This window comes from Chaetodon trifascialis, chromosome 19, assembly GCF_039877785.1.
Source record: "Chaetodon trifascialis isolate fChaTrf1 chromosome 19, fChaTrf1.hap1, whole genome shotgun sequence".
Lineage (NCBI taxonomy): Eukaryota > Metazoa > Chordata > Actinopteri > Chaetodontiformes > Chaetodontidae > Chaetodon > Chaetodon trifascialis.
In genome coordinates this window covers 21,817,123-21,833,403 of record NC_092074.1, presented here as the reverse complement: position 1 = coordinate 21,833,403, position 16,281 = coordinate 21,817,123, and the positions used below count along the sequence as shown (strand labels likewise).

At 45.7% G+C, this 16,281-nt stretch overlaps 2 protein-coding genes across 3 annotated transcripts in view; one reads left to right on the top strand and one right to left on the bottom strand.

The window, feature by feature from the left end:
• Nucleotides 1-9,352, top strand: part of LOC139347990 (serine/threonine-protein kinase D3-like) — a 30,955-nt gene extending 21,603 nt beyond the window's left edge. Inside the window, exons 11-19 of the mRNA XM_070987906.1 lie at nt 2,301-2,577; nt 5,820-5,872; nt 6,497-6,569; nt 6,716-6,822; nt 6,909-7,070; nt 7,178-7,276; nt 7,360-7,627; nt 8,053-8,138; nt 8,302-9,352. Coding sequence (XP_070844007.1) covers nt 2,301-2,577; nt 5,820-5,872; nt 6,497-6,569; nt 6,716-6,822; nt 6,909-7,070; nt 7,178-7,276; nt 7,360-7,627; nt 8,053-8,138; nt 8,302-8,475 — 1,299 coding nt within the window. The 3' untranslated portion in view covers nt 8,476-9,352. The remainder of the gene's footprint in view (nt 1-2,300; nt 2,578-5,819; nt 5,873-6,496; nt 6,570-6,715; nt 6,823-6,908; nt 7,071-7,177; nt 7,277-7,359; nt 7,628-8,052; nt 8,139-8,301) is intronic.
• A 1,523-nt stretch (nt 9,353-10,875) lies between these two features.
• Nucleotides 10,876-15,748, bottom strand: ndufaf7 (NADH:ubiquinone oxidoreductase complex assembly factor 7). Of its 2 annotated transcripts, none has more exons than XM_070987443.1 (10): nt 15,320-15,748; nt 15,059-15,219; nt 14,838-14,918; nt 14,630-14,740; nt 14,246-14,459; nt 14,015-14,073; nt 13,552-13,665; nt 12,275-12,418; nt 11,444-11,617; nt 10,876-11,337 (listed from the first exon to the last, which is right to left on the bottom strand). In XM_070987443.1, exons 1-10 carry the CDS (start codon nt 15,393-15,395, stop codon nt 11,116-11,118), a joined length of 1,356 nt encoding a protein of 451 aa, XP_070843544.1. In that variant the 5' UTR covers nt 15,396-15,748; the 3' UTR covers nt 10,876-11,115. The 2 variants fall into 2 exon arrangements, with proteins under 2 accessions (XP_070843544.1, XP_070843545.1); XM_070987444.1 differs by having other exon boundaries at nt 15,059-15,204; nt 15,320-15,739.
• Nucleotides 15,749-16,281: the final 533 nt, after the last annotated feature.

Sequence of the window (16,281 nt, the reverse complement as noted above, 5' to 3'; positions counted from 1 at the left end):
AAAGAAACCAACAATTCCCCCATGAGCAAGCACTATTCACAGGAAATGCACTGAAATAAACACTTACTGCTGTTGTTGATCAAAAACGCGTCTAAAAAGAAATTTTTGGACAGAGGGTCAGTTTGAAATACTGCAGGAAGCAGTGAAAGAAGAAGGAGTGACAGCGAGCTGTTAGATGAGGAGCAGCAGGCGACAGGCGGCGCACCTCCAACTTCCCAGCGAGATCGCCAGCTCCTTTCACTGTGCGCTTTGTGATTTTGGTCTGATTAAACATAAAATGTATAGCATGTTCATCAGGGAGCTTTAGAGGAGCTGTTTTTTACCTCTGGATGGAGCCAGGCTAGCTGCCCCCCCCCCTGTTTCCAGCCTTCGTGCTTCGCTAAGCTAACCGGCTGCTGGCTGTTGCCTTATACTTACTACACAGACATGACAGTGCTATTGATCTTCTCATCTGAGTCTCAGCAGGAAAGTGAATGAGCACATTTACTGAAATGATTGAACTGTGTTTAATATTTGCAATTTTACAAAACTATTCTGCCCCGAAGGCTCTTCTGCATTCCCTCTGATCTGCAGAGGAAGCTGAGCCATATCAGTATTCAGTATTATGTATCATGTATTAGACCACCGCTGGCTGTGACCCCAGCACGAGTGGGCGCATCCTCAGTTGTTACTGGCTCAGACTCAAGTCTTTATCGCTGCAGACACACAGCTTATAACACTAAGGACGCGCAGGGCCGACTGGACGTGGAGTGAAGCTGCTTTGCTCCTGAGCTCCTGCGGTGCGTCGGTAACACATCTGTTAATCGAATAGAATCACTGCAGGTTCAACAGTTTTTTCTTGGCAACAGTTAACAGGAACAGTTAGATAAGATAAGCCTTATCTTCCTCAGAGTGGAAGTTCAGATGTGGCGGCTGCAGAAGTAATTACAGATAAATGGAGAACGTGAAAAATAATAAAGGGTAATCACAGTACGGCTGCCGTAATTAAACCCAGAGAGCCGCAGGTTCACAGATTCACACCATAACAGAATTATTAACGCTGATACAACACTAGTTTCTTTTGATGTCAGAGCACAGAGAGAAGTCAGATCGACACAAAATAGCATCACATCTGTAATGAAGTTCAGACCAGTTTGCAGTCACTCATTCAGAAAGCATCAGGAGCAATTTGGGGTTCAGTTTCTTGTCCAAGTTTACAGCCGAGGCCAGATATCGAACCACCGACCTTCGCTCTACCTCCTGAGCCCCGGCTGTGACTTTGACTTTAAACACATGGTATTTAAAGAGTACTGCATTATACTTTTGACGTCCTTAATAGAATCAAACTGTTGATCAGAGTCGGTACGCTTCAGCTCTGCAGTGTCAGTGGACACCTGTGATCTTCTGTGGCCATGGCTTGATGTGAGCTCGAGCTTTAAGGTTGAACTCAAAAAGTTTCTCCGACTTTATGACTTTTTTGATCCAGTTTTGAGTTTCCACAAAGGGAACTTTGTTTCCTTCAAATCTGAAACGATCACAGATGAATTCAGGTCAGTTCAGCTGCAGCTCTGTTCGTTCTCTATCATTTTCCTCTCCCATACTCCTCCTCCTTTCATCTTGTGTCTGCCAGCGACCTGTTGCCCTTTACCACAAAGCGCTGCAGAGCCCTTCCTTTGAAGAGAAAGCGAGAGCCGGGTGAGGGAGGGGGGGCATCTGTAGTGGTTTTTAGGACCTCAGGTCGCTTCCCCCCGTCTCTCTGGCTCGTCGCCACGCTGCCTCGTGCCCAAAGCGGCCTCGGCACGTCCTGCCTTTTAATCAGCGGCAGGATGAATAGATGCTGATCGGAGTCTGTGGTCGGGGTGGGGAGGTGGGGGGGGAACTTGGCAAAACACGAAACGTTCAGATGACACTGAGGGGCATGAAGACACCGCTGGGCCGATCGTTCTCCTTTATATGTTTGATCTGGCAGGTTCTAAGGTTTTTGGAGGGGTGGGGTGGTTTTTGGAGAGGAGGAAGGAAGCGAAGTTTCAAACACTGAAACTCAAAGAGCGTCGCACAGTTCAGCAGAGAGAGGAGAGTTGTCAGGATGGAGGGAGCTGGGACCAACCAGCAGCCGAAACAGGGTCCTGTGGGTCCTATGGATGCTTCTCATTGGCTGAAATGACGTAAAATATTAGAACAACTTACCAGAAGAAGTGCAGAGGTTTGGGTTTTCTGAGCTGAAAGTGGAGGTGTTTTTTAATCACCCTGAGCTTTCATGTGGTCCGTGACAGGAACAAGAATCTGATGTTTGACTTTCTGTTTGTCCAAACAAACCACAGGAAATCCCGCTGTCCGAGATCCTTCAGGTGGAGCCGGCGCAGGACTTCAGCAGCCTTTCCCAGGGCAGCAACCCTCATTGCTTCGAGGTGATCACGGCCAACATGGTGTACTACGTCGGGGAAGACAACGGCGGCCTGTACCACAACCCCGTCCTGACGGCGTCCGGTGTGGGCCGGGACGTGGGCCAGAGCTGGGAGAAGGCCATCCGACAGGCGATGATGCCCGTCACGCCCAAAGCCAGCGTCGGCACCGGGCCCGGCCAGGGGAAGGACCACAGTGAGTAGCTGCCAAAAACAACCACTTTAGTCCAACTTCAGGCTCCCTGTGGCATAAATATCTAAAAATAACAACACAATCAAAGAATCTAAGAATCAAAGTGCATTTCTTATAGACCTTGAGCAGAAATACCTGGATTTTAAAAACAGGCTCTCTGGTGGTGAGGTCAGCTTTGAATTTGATTCCTTTGAAGTGAAAATTTGCAAAAAAAAAAAAGACAAACTGATGAGTGATAATAAAGCTGATTGGACTAATGCTGCTGTCTCAGACATCCTGTCTGGTTAAGCAGGACAGGTGAGTGAGGATACACCTGAGCCTCATCTGCTTAAAGGCCTTTTTCTTGGTGTGATTCTTAAGGCGGTTAATTCATATGTGATTTAAAACATATCAATCCAGCTCCAAGCTCAGTGGTTTCTGGAGGAAATGGTCTATTTGTCAGTTTGTTTTTACTGATATTAAAATATCAGTAAAAGTTTCGCCTACGTATGATGTATCCTTGGGCAAACATTAAGAAGATAAGGTCCAAGAAATGATCCCTGAGGGACGCCACAACCTCTACAGGCTGCAGGAAGATGCTGTTGTTAAAGGAGATTTTAGTTTGATCTTTATTGATTTCCACTATTTAACAGAAGGCAGATTGTGTTTCATTTCGGGGAATTGAACCCACAACTCAACTTTACTCAACGACTCTCCTCTTTAATGCAGTAATGGAGCCATTTCTCAAATCAGATTAGACTCTGATATGTTTTAGGTTTTAATGGATGTGTGGATTTATGAAGAGCTTCCAAATATTGTTTCAGAGACAACTGTTATACAACCCCTCCAAAACCACCTACACACACACACACACACACACACACACACACACACACACACACACACACACACACACACAGCCCAACCGCCTGCTGACATTTTAACATGATTGAAGGGATTTCAGAGGATTTTCCGCCCTGATTCATCTCAGGTTAAAGTGTCTTTTTGTCTGTTTTAAGTTTCATCCCAGAGTGAGATCTCCAGCACTAAATGCCTAAATGGACCTCATGGCTTTAAAAAAAATCATTAACTATTATGGAAAAGCTTCATTATTATAAAACATTTGTACTTAGAGGACGCAGTCAGCCATGTTTTCCACCTGTTGAGTAATTAACGTCTGGCTTCAGTGTCTTTCCAGAAATAGATGTTTTGCAATGAAATTACAGCAGCACACATCAATAAGTTAATGGACAGATGATGTAACAAGGTTTTTTTGTTTTTTTGGATCATCTCAGTGACAAACAGTCCCACGGTGGGCCCACGACGCTGTAATAATGCATAGCAAGAGTAATGTAAAACCGAAAACATGACAGGAAATGAAAAACATGGAATAAAAACAGAGGAGGAACACATTAAAGTACATGATTAAACACGCTGAAGCTCTAATACGCACGCAGTAGTGTCAATAAAGTTACATAAACTATGAATAGTGATCTAACAGTGATCAGTAGGCACACAATCACTAATGCTGCGTTCAAGGCCGGCTTGTTCTGTTCAGTTTCCTACTTCAGTGTGAATCTGTTTCTGCCTATTCAATATTTAAATGTTGAAGTAAAACATGTGACCTTGAAAATCCATTTCTGAACTCAGCTCATCATTATGAAACGTTTCTTCATCCTGCTTCACTGATTTTATAAGCAAGTTGTATTTTATTTCAGCAGTTTTGTCCGTATATACAGTACAAAGTTCTTAATGACTTTTCCTTGATAACGAGGTTTTCGTCTTTATTTCCTCTTCCAGGAAACTGTGGAGCTGTTAAAAGTGAGAATTTAATTGCCAACAAAATACAAACAACTCTGCACAGAAGGAAACAAACATTTCCCGTTATTGATGAATGAATGAATGAATGAAGGAAGGAAGGAAGGAAGGAAGGAAGGAAGGAAGGAAGGAAGGAAGGAAGGAAGGAAGGAAGGAAGGAAGGAAGTTTGGACTGACATTCAAAATAATGTAGCTGTTCCCGAATGCCTCCTGTTAATGAAACACTTCCTGAAGATCTTTCACAATAAAAGCCTTGCAGGGATGGAAACTGACTCTGCTGCCTGAGGAGCTCAAAGATTTTTAAAGGAACATTTTCAGAAATTATTACTTTTTTTTTTTTTCCCCAAGTAATGATTCTGGAGCTGGAGTCAGGCAAAAATTAGCCTAGCTTAGCATAAAGAGTGGAAGCAGGGAGGAACAACTAGCCTGTCTTTATCCAGCATTAAGAAATTAAACAAAAAGATGCAACTTGTTAATTGATGACCTTTTCAGGTGCTGGTAATTGGATTTTTGGACAAACGAGGCTAGCTGTTTTCCTCTGTTTCCAGTCTTCATGCTAAGCTAGGCTAACCACATCCTGACTTCATCTCTTAACGCACATTCATGACATTAATCTTCTCATCTAACTGTCGGAAAGAAGGGAAATAAGTGTTTTGAGAAATGTCAGAATGAACAGTTGGAGGGCTTTTAATGTGAAAGAGTCGGAGGAAGTGTTGCATTTACAGCAAACAAACAACAAAACAGAAATATGCTCATATTTAAGATGGAAAATAACAGCTTGTGTTAAAATAAGTGTTTTCCTTTGAGGTCAATAAAAACAAAGCTGTTTAAGAATTTGAACCACAGATCTGGACTTCACATATTTTACATTTGTGTCGATAAAGTTACATGAACTCCCCGAACGATGACCTAACCGATGACCTGAAAATCAACAGGCCGCCCACCTACAGCAGACTGCTGCTATCGATCGCAGAGGGATGACCCAATCAAAGCCGGGCTGGCGATCTGAAATCAATATCTGCTCATCAGTGGAAATTCACTCACACAGAACGCGCCCTCGGCTTTTTAGCGTCAGGCTGGATTAACATTAGCAGCAGTTTGTGAGCGTTTCCTTTGTACGCACACGTACACACTCGCTCAGAGAGAGACAGGAAATAGACGCTTTAATTTTTGTGAAATCTGGAAAATGATTTGGAGATGGAAACATCCTCTGTGCTCTTTCATCACGTGTTGAACAAACAAACCTGTCGGTTTGATCTCAGCTGGAAATCTCCTCTGTCATCTCTTTCTTTAACAAACAAGGAAACGTAGGAAATGAGATTTTAATGATTTGAAGGTTAGAAAAATAAAGCCTCACACGTCTCCGCTATACGTGGGGGGCTGTGCACACGTGTGGGGTTTATGGCTTTTACATTTCCACGCTGTGTTTGTGTCTTGTGTCTCCTCAGAGGAATTATCCATCAGCATATCAGTGTCCAACTCCCAGATACAAGAAAATGTGGTAAGTCACTCATATTATCTCCTTAGTTATTCACGGAGCTCAGGACGAGTGTCTCACATGATAAAACACACCTGACATGTTCTGTGTTGAATTCTAAATGTGGTGATAGCGTCACTTGTTTTGACTGCTTTGACATTATAAGTAAAAGTATGTAAGTGTAAGAAGTAAAACAAACAAATTTCACAGAGCATCATTCACTGAAAATGCAAGAAAACCAGGGACATCAAACACAGAGAGATAAAGCTAAATATGAGAACACACCTTAGCATTAGCATACTGACATAGCATGCTAACACACCCATAGTTAGCATGTTAAGATGAAATCTTGAGTTCAGCTGCTGTCCTTTGTTAGCATGGTAACAGTAGCATGCTAATATGCTAATACAGTCACTTTAGCTCGTTAGCTGGCTAACATGAACAGTCAGCGTTAATCTCAACGTACAGCTGAGGGGAATACTTCTACCTTTTGGTGGTGCTATACGAAACATCAGAGGATCAATTTCATGAATTCATTTAGGTTCAGCCTCTGAGGACAATTAATATCTGTCCATTTTTTAAAGGAAATCGTTTGTTTTTAATTAATTTGGCAACATGTGAACCCTGTTTGACCTCTCTGCTGTTCAGGATATCAGCTCAGTGTACCAGATCTTTGCTGACGAGGTCCTCGGCTCCGGGCAGTTTGGGATCGTCTACGGAGGCGAGTCACATCTGAAATCTGCCAAAATCACTAAAAATTGTTTTATTTGAGTTCATTCAAAATCATGGGAAGTGATCTGAATCACAGATTCTTAAAAATACCCGCAGAGAGCTAAAATGTGACGTCCTCCTCTTTGTCCTCTGCAGGTAAACACAGGAAGACCGGCAGAGACGTGGCCATCAAAATCATCGACAAAATGAGGTTTCCCACCAAACAGGAGAGCCAGCTGAGGAACGAGGTGGCCATCCTCCAGGTACGACGCTCAGACTCTCCTGAGACCGTGTTTGATTATCCAGGCTGCAGTTTGTGTGTTTAGTGTCCTCCGCCTCTCTCGGACAGAACCTCCACCACCCGGGGATCGTTAACCTGGAGTGCATGTTTGAGACGCCCGAGCAGGTGTTCGTGGTCATGGAGAAGCTTCACGGGGACATGTTGGAGATGATTTTATCCAGCGAGAAGAGCCGACTGCCCGAGCGCCTCACCAAGTTCCTGGTCACACAGGTCAGTGACGACTTCAACTGAACTCCTTCAGTGATTAATGATGTTTGACTAATTGCTTTGCTGGTTTTCCTCAAATGTTAAATCAGCTGTTTCCTTTTGCTGCGTAGATCCTGGTGGCACTCAGACATCTTCACTTCAAGAACATCGTCCACTGCGATCTGAAGCCTGAGAACGTCCTCCTGGCCTCAGCAGAACCTTTCCCTCAGGTTAGAACAAACCTCCAGAGCCTTCTTCAGAGCTCAGCAGCACGATCGCATCTTCATCGAACTCCACCTCTGTTGTCCTGCAGGTGAAGCTCTGTGACTTCGGCTTCGCTCGTATCATCGGCGAGAAGTCGTTCCGTCGCTCTGTGGTCGGCACGCCGGCGTACCTGGCGCCGGAGGTGCTTCGCAGCAAAGGCTACAACCGATCTCTGGACATGTGGTCAGTCGGCGTCATCATCTACGTCAGCCTGAGCGGGACGTTTCCCTTCAACGAAGACGAGGACATCAACGACCAGATCCAGAACGCCGCCTTCATGTACCCGCCCAACCCGTGGAAGGAGATCTCAGAGGAGGGTAAGAGGCGGTGTGAGATAAACGATCAAAGCACCGAGTCAGGTGTTTCAAACATGGATCTGAGGCATAAAGAGACTGTCGCACCAGAGCTGAATTTTGTGGAAATGTAGGTTCATAAGAGTTTGAAGAATAAAAGTGAATCATCAGTATAGAAAAGAAGCCGAACCAACAGCTGCATATTGACCATTTTCATGTTTTCTTATCTTTAAAAGGAGTTTTATTTGACCAATTAAATACGTTTCTTGCATTTGAAATGAAACTGAGACATGTCGTGGATCAATAATTTCAGTACCTCCACAGCAAAGGAGTGGAGATGTTTTGATGCAGTGTGAATTTAGATTTTTTTAAAAGCTTTAATGGTCAGAAAACCTGAATGAGAGTCGAGGCTGAAGGATTCACAGCAGCTTGTTTGTTGTCCCTCGCAGCCACGGACCTCATTAATAACCTGCTGCAGGTGAAGATGAGGAAGCGCTACAGCGTGGACAAGTCGCTGAGCCACCCCTGGCTGCAGGTAACGAACAGCTTACAAACACATGGAGGACATTCCCACAGCTCTCAGCTTTTATTATATGGTCCAATAACAGAAGGAGCAGCGAACGACTGAACTCTGGCAGAAAATGCCGCCGTCAGGGTTTGAATTCTGAAACTGTTCTCGGCGTCTTCTCTTCTTGCAGGACTACCAGACCTGGCTGGACCTCAGGGAGTTCGAGACGCGGCGAGGCGAGCGCTACATCACCCACGAGAGCGACGACGCCCGCTGGGAGGAGCACGCTGACGAGCGAGGCCTGCACTACCCCAAACACTTCATCATGTCCCCCAACCTGGACGACATGGAGGAGGACCCCTAGAGGCCCCTGGGGGGTGAACATTTCCTATGTGGAGCAGCTGATCTGAGGAGTCCCTCAGTCGTTGCAGCAGACGCTCTGGAGTCCAATCTAACGTGGTCCCACTTTCCCCAAGATGGGATGAGGTGTCGGTGCATCGCCAGCATGCGGCGGCTGAGTGAGGTCACGTGACGCGCTCACTGCAGCCGTAATTCAGGTCCAGAGAATTTAATCTGAACACCTCCTTTATTTTTCCTGTTTCACTGCGTTTTCTACAAACCGTCACAAACACACCCCGTGAGCGAGGGGGGGGGGGGCGTTTCCCAGAATGCAACATTCAGTAAACGTCTGCACTGCCAGTCAGGCCGCAGAAGGACTAGCTAAGACCAATCCAGAGCCTTTACATACTTTTTCAGCTCAGATATTTTTATGATGTCGTTGTTACATTTCAGAGACGGGGGCTATTTTTAAGTCGTCCTCTGAGACGCCAGCTGGAACAGACGTCTTCATCATGTCCAGATTGTGTTGTTCATTTTTCTGTTGTTTCTTGCTGGGAAGTCTTTGCACTATTGGGAAACTAAAGTGGAATTTCACTGATTATAACTTTTGGTTTGTTCAACTGCAAAAGAAAAAAAAAATCTGTTTAACGAGGGCAGAGATGAAGAACTGATGCTCATTACACCGCAGGGACGGGCTGGACCAGCTGGTCTTCGCTAAGCCGGGTCCAAACTGTCAAAGTCAACCCTGAAAAACTAAAATATTGTATGAATGAAAGTTTGTCCTGAAGGTGGCGTCAGAGGAAAACTCATATTCCCAAAATCAGAAGGGTTTATTCTCTGTATGGTGTCCTTTTTAGGACATTTCAGACTCGTCATCTTTGAGCTGAATGCTAATGCTACACAGCAGACGTGCTTAACAGCTATTAGATATTAAAGGGAAATGACAGGATTTTTCCATTTTCATCGTTGACTTACAGACTCTGTTGTAGTGACTGAGGAAACGTTAGCATTGTTACAGCTACTAAGCCACCTTAGCATGCTAACTGCTAAATGTCATTGTGACTTTTATGTCATGCTAACGTTTCCACCTCCTCTGTAGAGATTTAGGAAACGCAACAGTCTGGAAAAAGAAAAAAAAAATTAAAACAAGACATATCGGGGCAAGCAGCTTGAAACTTTCCTGAAACTTTCCAAATAGAACTTCAAGTAGAAAGTAGCCTCCTAGATTAGCTTTGTAGCTAGAGGTATTTACTAGCTAACCCAACCAACACAGTTCACCAGCTGGCATGATGTAACGTTAAGCATCTTAGCTTGTTAGCATGTTAACGATACGCTGTGAATGAGGAGTTTATTGTTCAGTTTGTTGGAGTTTTAACTTGCTAACAGTTAGCATTTTAACATGCTAACTAGCTGTAGAATTAGTTCCATTCATTCAGTCCTCATTCTGCCATGTTTAAAGCTACTGACGCAGGTTAAAATGCAAACTTAAAACTCAGGACTCACAAAATACCTTTGCAGGGAAACAAATTTAGAGTTGTTTTCAGTGATTCTTCCTGAAACTTTGGATGAAGACGAGCTGAAAATGGAGCTGCTATTGTCTTTGTCGTTCTGTGGAAAAAAGAGTGAACCGTCGAGCGTTTTCATCCTGATCTGATCCTGAGAATTTATTTCATGTTTTCTATTTTTGCAATAATTGTTGTGTCATGTGGGTGATTTTTAATGGGAAAATATTAAAGCTGAATGGTTTCATTTGGGGAACTCTCATTTTATATTTCAGTAATTCAGATTCTCTTATTCATAGCGTTTTGAGGCAACAGTAGAATGACACTCAGATCCTCTGTCACAGATTTAAAGGCACAATCCGCCAGAGTTTGGTTGCGGCTTCAGGGTGAGAAACCCTTTAAGCATCTTCAGTTGTAGGAGTTCAACAAAAACCTCTAATTTCTTCCAAATGTACGAGCGACTCGTCAGAGCCGGAGCGCACAGATCGTCCTGAATCAGAGGAAAAGCTGATAACGATCTGCAGCAGGATGTTTGGAAACGATCATTTAATTACCAATCCTGAACACGATCGCCTCGCTCCGCCGCTCCTCTGGAGGACGGCTGCTTGTTTTGGCAGCAGCTGCCCACCCCCCCACTCACACACACACACACACACTCACACACACACACACGTGTAACTGAATCTTTTAATTGCTACCGGAGGAGCGGCGGGCTCGTTGTTCACAACTGTGAGCTCAGCTAACTGCTTCAAGATGTGGACGAGCCGAGCGACAATGAAAAAGATCCTCCTGCTGCGGGATGACCTTTGACCTCCAGTCACTCGGCATCAGGAGACAAATAGGCCTGCAGGAATCAGAGCTTTGGATTTGGGAAATAAACTTTTTCACTTTAAGCGACAGTTAGCAACGTGAGCTAAACAAGAAATGTTTGAAATAATTTATTTTCTTGCTTTTTTACATCAAAATGTCTTTATTATACACTTCAGCTCCATGTTGGACATAAAACCTGGAACAGATTTCTTCTTCTTCTCTGAATCAGCAACATGCACACTGGCGTCCTTCTGCGTGAATACGTCATCATTTTAAATATCCCATAATCCATCAGAGCTCCAAACCTTTGTAGAAGAGTCAGATCGTTTCGGTCTGTGGACGGTCACAGACCCTCAGGAGAAGCTGAGCTTGGTGAATCCGGCCACAGGCAGCGGAGCCGGGCTCTTCTTCTCCAGCTTCAGCCCCTCCGATCTCTTGGGCTGGGCCAGCCGGCTGAGGTGCAGCAGGCTGAAGAAGTGGAAGCGCTCGCCCATCTTGGCGGCGTTGGTCAGCATGTCGTAGCTGCTGATCAGCTGCTTCCTGGTGGACGCGTCGCTGCAGTTCCTCAGCAGAACCTGCAGAGACAGTTAATGTCTCATCTGGTATTCAAGCAGCACTGCTGGCTTCACATCCTGGTATTTCTGGCTAAAGGTGCCGCATGCTTAACTGTGACGACAATACCTGCATCCTGGAGTCGATGCCCATGTTCTTCAGGAAGTTCCTCTGAGTGACGGGTCCCAGACAGGCCACGCCCCCTCCAGCCATCCTCCGCAGGTAGCTGAAGTCCACGTCAGCGGTGAGGTCGGCCGAGCCGGGCGAGGACAGGACGTCGTGGAGCTGGTGACCTTTGAAACCCTGACGGATGACAGAAATAAAGCACGACCTCAGATGTTTACATTTTCTCTCCGTCGGATTGGACGTGAAACAGATTCAGCAGTTTCCCATCAGGCTGCTGTTGGCTTCGCTTCTCTGAGCCAAGAAAGCTTCACATGGAGAAGCGAGCAGCTCTACTGTGTCATTAAAGCACCATCGTACAACTGCAACAAGTTTTATGGCCACTTCATGTTCACATACTTATATTTAGCATCAGGGATCCTCAGAAAGTGCAGATCTGCAGCATGAAATGAATTTTTAGAAAAGCTTCTCGGGGACGTTCAGAGCACATTCAGAGTTAGCTGCATCAGAGGCAGATGAGTCGGCCGGTCGACCCGGGTTTCCTCCCCGCCTGCAGCTGATGGGCTTCACTGCTTCCTGCATCTGTTTCCTTCAACTGTAAGCGAAGAAACGTGTGGACAGAATGTCCAACATGTCCTGACTGTACTCTCAAATTAGTCCTCACAAAGACAACAGAAAGAAAAACCTTCCGGACGGGATCTGAAAAATAAGGTGTTTGATGTGGATGAAATCTTATATCTAGAAAAGAAATGACCTCGGTGACCTCACGCTGACCTGCCTCAGACTGTTCAGGTGTACCTAATAAAGTGGCCACTGAGCGTGAAGGGCCCATCTTACTCTGAACGTGTCCGTCTTGGTTCCGTCGTGGCCGTAGTCGGCAATCAGCGCCGCACCTCCGTCCTCCGCGATCCGCCGGGCCAGCTGCTGGACGATGACTCCGCCCTCCGGACACACCTCCACGTGGCTCCGCCTTTCACCTGCCTGACACACACAAACACATGACGAGCCCCAAATGAGTAAAAGCAGATGGATTAAAGGGTGAGATGAGGTCATGTGATCGTCTTTTTTCTGCTGTGTTTCCTCCAGGCTCCGTTAGCCGCCGTTAGCATCGCACATCTGAACATTGCCTTTCTGAGTTTCGACACAGTCTCCACATCACGTCCTGACGCCTCTCCGGATGTGGAAACCGGCTAAAACAGCCCTTTGTTTCAACTGTAAACCGCAGAATTAGAGATTAATCCTGAAGTTTGGTCTGCTTTGATGATTCGGAGGCTGAACTCTGAGCTCCGACTTAAGAGCAGGTTCTTCATCCACGCAGACTGAGGAGGATGACGATGGTGATGATAATGATGATGTCAGGCGTCTGGCAGGACGTTCAAAGCGGTGCAGCGAGCCAGAGAGGCCAAATCAAACAGGCTGTGAACATATAACTGGTAGAAATGTGGGCAATAAAAACCAGATGGAGGCTATAAAACAAACCTCTGCGAGTTTATCTGAGGAGCTCGTTTCCACAGAGGTCCAAACATTAAAGACCTTCTTCATTCTGCACCTCAAAGCTAAAATTACCCGACGCTGAGAGTCCTTGACTTAAAGCTCCTCTGCTTCATGGAAGTCGTTTCACCAGTTTTACAGAACGAGCAGTTTGTCTTCTTTCTCCGTCTGAAGCTCCCGTTTAAAGGACGTTTGTTTGTGTTTCAGCAGAATTATTTTTCATCTGCGCTGAAATCAGATCAGAAAGGTCTGAACGAGCGAATCAGAAAGTCCGCTTCTTATGATCAGCTGATGTGACCGCTTGCTGCTTTCTGTCGTTGAGGACGGAATAACCTCATAATCTCGTGTCCTTTGGTTCAGTTTGAGAAATATGTCCCTTCCCTAAAACTCCAATCAGACAGAGAGCGTTTGAAGTCATTAACAGTCAGCCGACGTCCTCGACGGCGTCTTAAATCGATGCATTCATTTCACTGCTCTCAGCTCCTGAACGCATGTTTGCTTGCGATCGATACTATTGATCTGCTCTCAGCGTGAAGATGAAATAACAATAAACACCTGTGTGCTCTCGCTCTGATGGACGCAGCTCCAGGTGAGTCACATGACCGAGCCGCTGGGGTCCTCACCTGTATGAGTGTGGACGAGGCCAGCGTGGGAGACGGCGCCACCACAAACCTCAGCTGGTCGGCCTTCTCTGGGTCGATGTCCACCATCACCTCCCTCCAGCCTTTCTGCGTCCGCTACCCAAAACAAAGAGAGGAAGACTGAGACAGGTAAGAAACACCTGAGGGACGGCTCGCTTCAGGACACAGAAACTCTCTTCTTCTTCACTGGATCTACAAGCAGTTAACACCTGTGTGAAAACCCTCCAATCAGAGCTCATAAAGCCTCAAACTGAAAGTGCAGCTGCAGCCTTTGATCGCTGATGCTGGATTTGACTTCTTTACCGCCATCTGGTGGTCGTGTGGTGTAATGACACACTGAGCTGAATGAAGGTTAGCACAGTTTCCACCTGATAAAGTTTGATTCCTCTACAAGCAAACACGGATCAGACAAGCTTTAATCACACGTGAGAGACGTTGAGCTGACCTGAAATTTGTGGATTGGCAGAGCGTCGAAGAACTCGTGAGCGAGAAAGATGCTGAAACCTGAGAGGAGACACAGACTGAAGGTTAGAGGAGTGACCAGGTGACAAAAACAAGAAAAGACTATAAACAGGAAAGCGGTTATTATGGGATGATTTGTGTAGTTGCTGGAATATTCTGTGTTTCAGTGAGTTTCTCTGCTCTTTCATGGTGGAAATCCTTTGTGTCTCTGTACCTGCAGGGACGTCGTCTAAGCGCCTGTACCAGGACACCTGCAGCCCGGCAGCCGTTTCCCCGCGGCGGTAAACCGGCTCGTCCTCGGCGTCTGCCTCCTGGCTGCAGGTCCCAGTCAGGTGCTGGGCCTGGAGGCGACTCAGTGCCGGACTCACCTCCACAAGGTGGAGAGACGCCGAAGTCTTACCGAGCACCGACTGCAACTGACTGAACACCTGGAAAAAAGAGGAAATGTTCTTATTATTACTTCATATATACAGATGAAAACACATAAAGATCATTTAACAGCAGATTAGCATAAAATACAGAGAGTGTGATGTGATTTTACAGGTGATCAGTGCTGATGAAGGTGAAGTCCTGCTGCTGTTTTAAATAAAGCTCGTACTCTGAGGACGTCGCCGGCCAGCGATCCTTTTCCAGGTCCGAGCTCCACCAGCTGCAGCTGTTTGGGCTGACCTGCTCCCATCCACTCACTGATGATCCACACCCCGACCAGCTGCGCACACAGACAGCCAGCAGGAGCGACATGTAACCATGACAACGAAACATCTGTTTCCATCAGCACCGCTGCAGGAAATCACTGAAGGTCTCACCTCTCCGAAGATCTGACTGATTTCTGGTGATGTGATGAAGTCTCCGTCAGGTCCCAGCATGTTGTTCCTCACATAATAACCCTGAAAGAGGAGAGGGAAGGAGGGAGAGCAGCAGCAGCAGCACCACCAAAGGTTGCAAAGTGCTTCACAATAAAAGCATTGAAATATCACACAGGCAGTCTCATCAGGAGGGTCGTGACCCTGAACTGGTCGTCACTTACTGTCACAGGGTTGGTGAGGACCTCTCTCATGTACTCTGCCACCGTAATCGGACCTGTGGCTTTTATTTTGGAGGTCAGGTGTCGCAGCATGGAGGGTCCGGGCTTCCCCTCATCTGCTGAGGGGCTGCAGAAGAGTCTGATCTGAGCTGCTCTCCATCGCACTGGCAAACACGAACATCCAGCAGTTTTAATAATAAACTCTTCCTCCATGACAGTGAACACTGATCCCTCCACGTTTATCTAGTATTTCAGATCACTCACCTGCTGAAGGACTGACAGGATGAAAGAAGCCTCTGCTGATCAGCTGCTGCGCTTTCACACCAAAACAAGCCCTCATTCTGCTGTAGGTCAGTCTTTTAATGTCTGGCTTCAAAGCATTATTTCACAAGACGACCGCAATCAAAATGTAACTTTAACTTCAACCACGTTGACCAGCACTGAGCTCCGCTCTCTGACAGGACAGCGGCTAGCCGTTAGCATTAGCCACGTTAGCAACAAGTACGTTAACGGTCAAACACGAAAAGAATCGCGGCCGGAAATAACGTTTCAGCTTCGAGTATGAAAGATAAAAATACACTTTTGCTCATTTGTGTCTGTTGGTGGTTGAAAGTAGCTAAAAGCCACAAAGTCCTTGTGCAGGAGCTAACACCATCAGAGTGATGGAGGTTAACACACCGCAATGAAAGACACGTTTTCCGGCAAACCTTTCAGATTAAGACGCTATTTGTTGAACGTACTTGCGCCAAATGAAAACATTGCAGCATTGTATGTTTCGTGTCTTTAAAAACTGAAAATAGAAATTCTCAGAAATAAGACAGAAGACATGACCTCTGTGGTAGCTACAGCTCTGGCCAACCTATTCTTTGCGTTCTCACGATATAAAAATGATATTTACAAATTTGTCTCTTGCATTATTTTTCTAATTCATCTTGATGTTCGCAGAATCCCCATTCTTTCTTGTGCATGTGTTCATTTAATAATCCCGAAAAACTTCAATACATTTTTTAAATTTCCATCTTTTCGCTGCTAGAGATGCAGGGTCTTCCTCAGTAGCCTTTACAAAATTATTTTGAAAGACAATTTTCCTTCATTTCCCGTACCACTATGTCGAATAAGAGGTAGCTTGATAGTCTGACGGACCGACTCTCTGATTGGATAGTGGCTATGTAAAAACTTATACAGGAAGTCACGTGTTAATAACAGCAAAAAAAAAAGGTTATTCT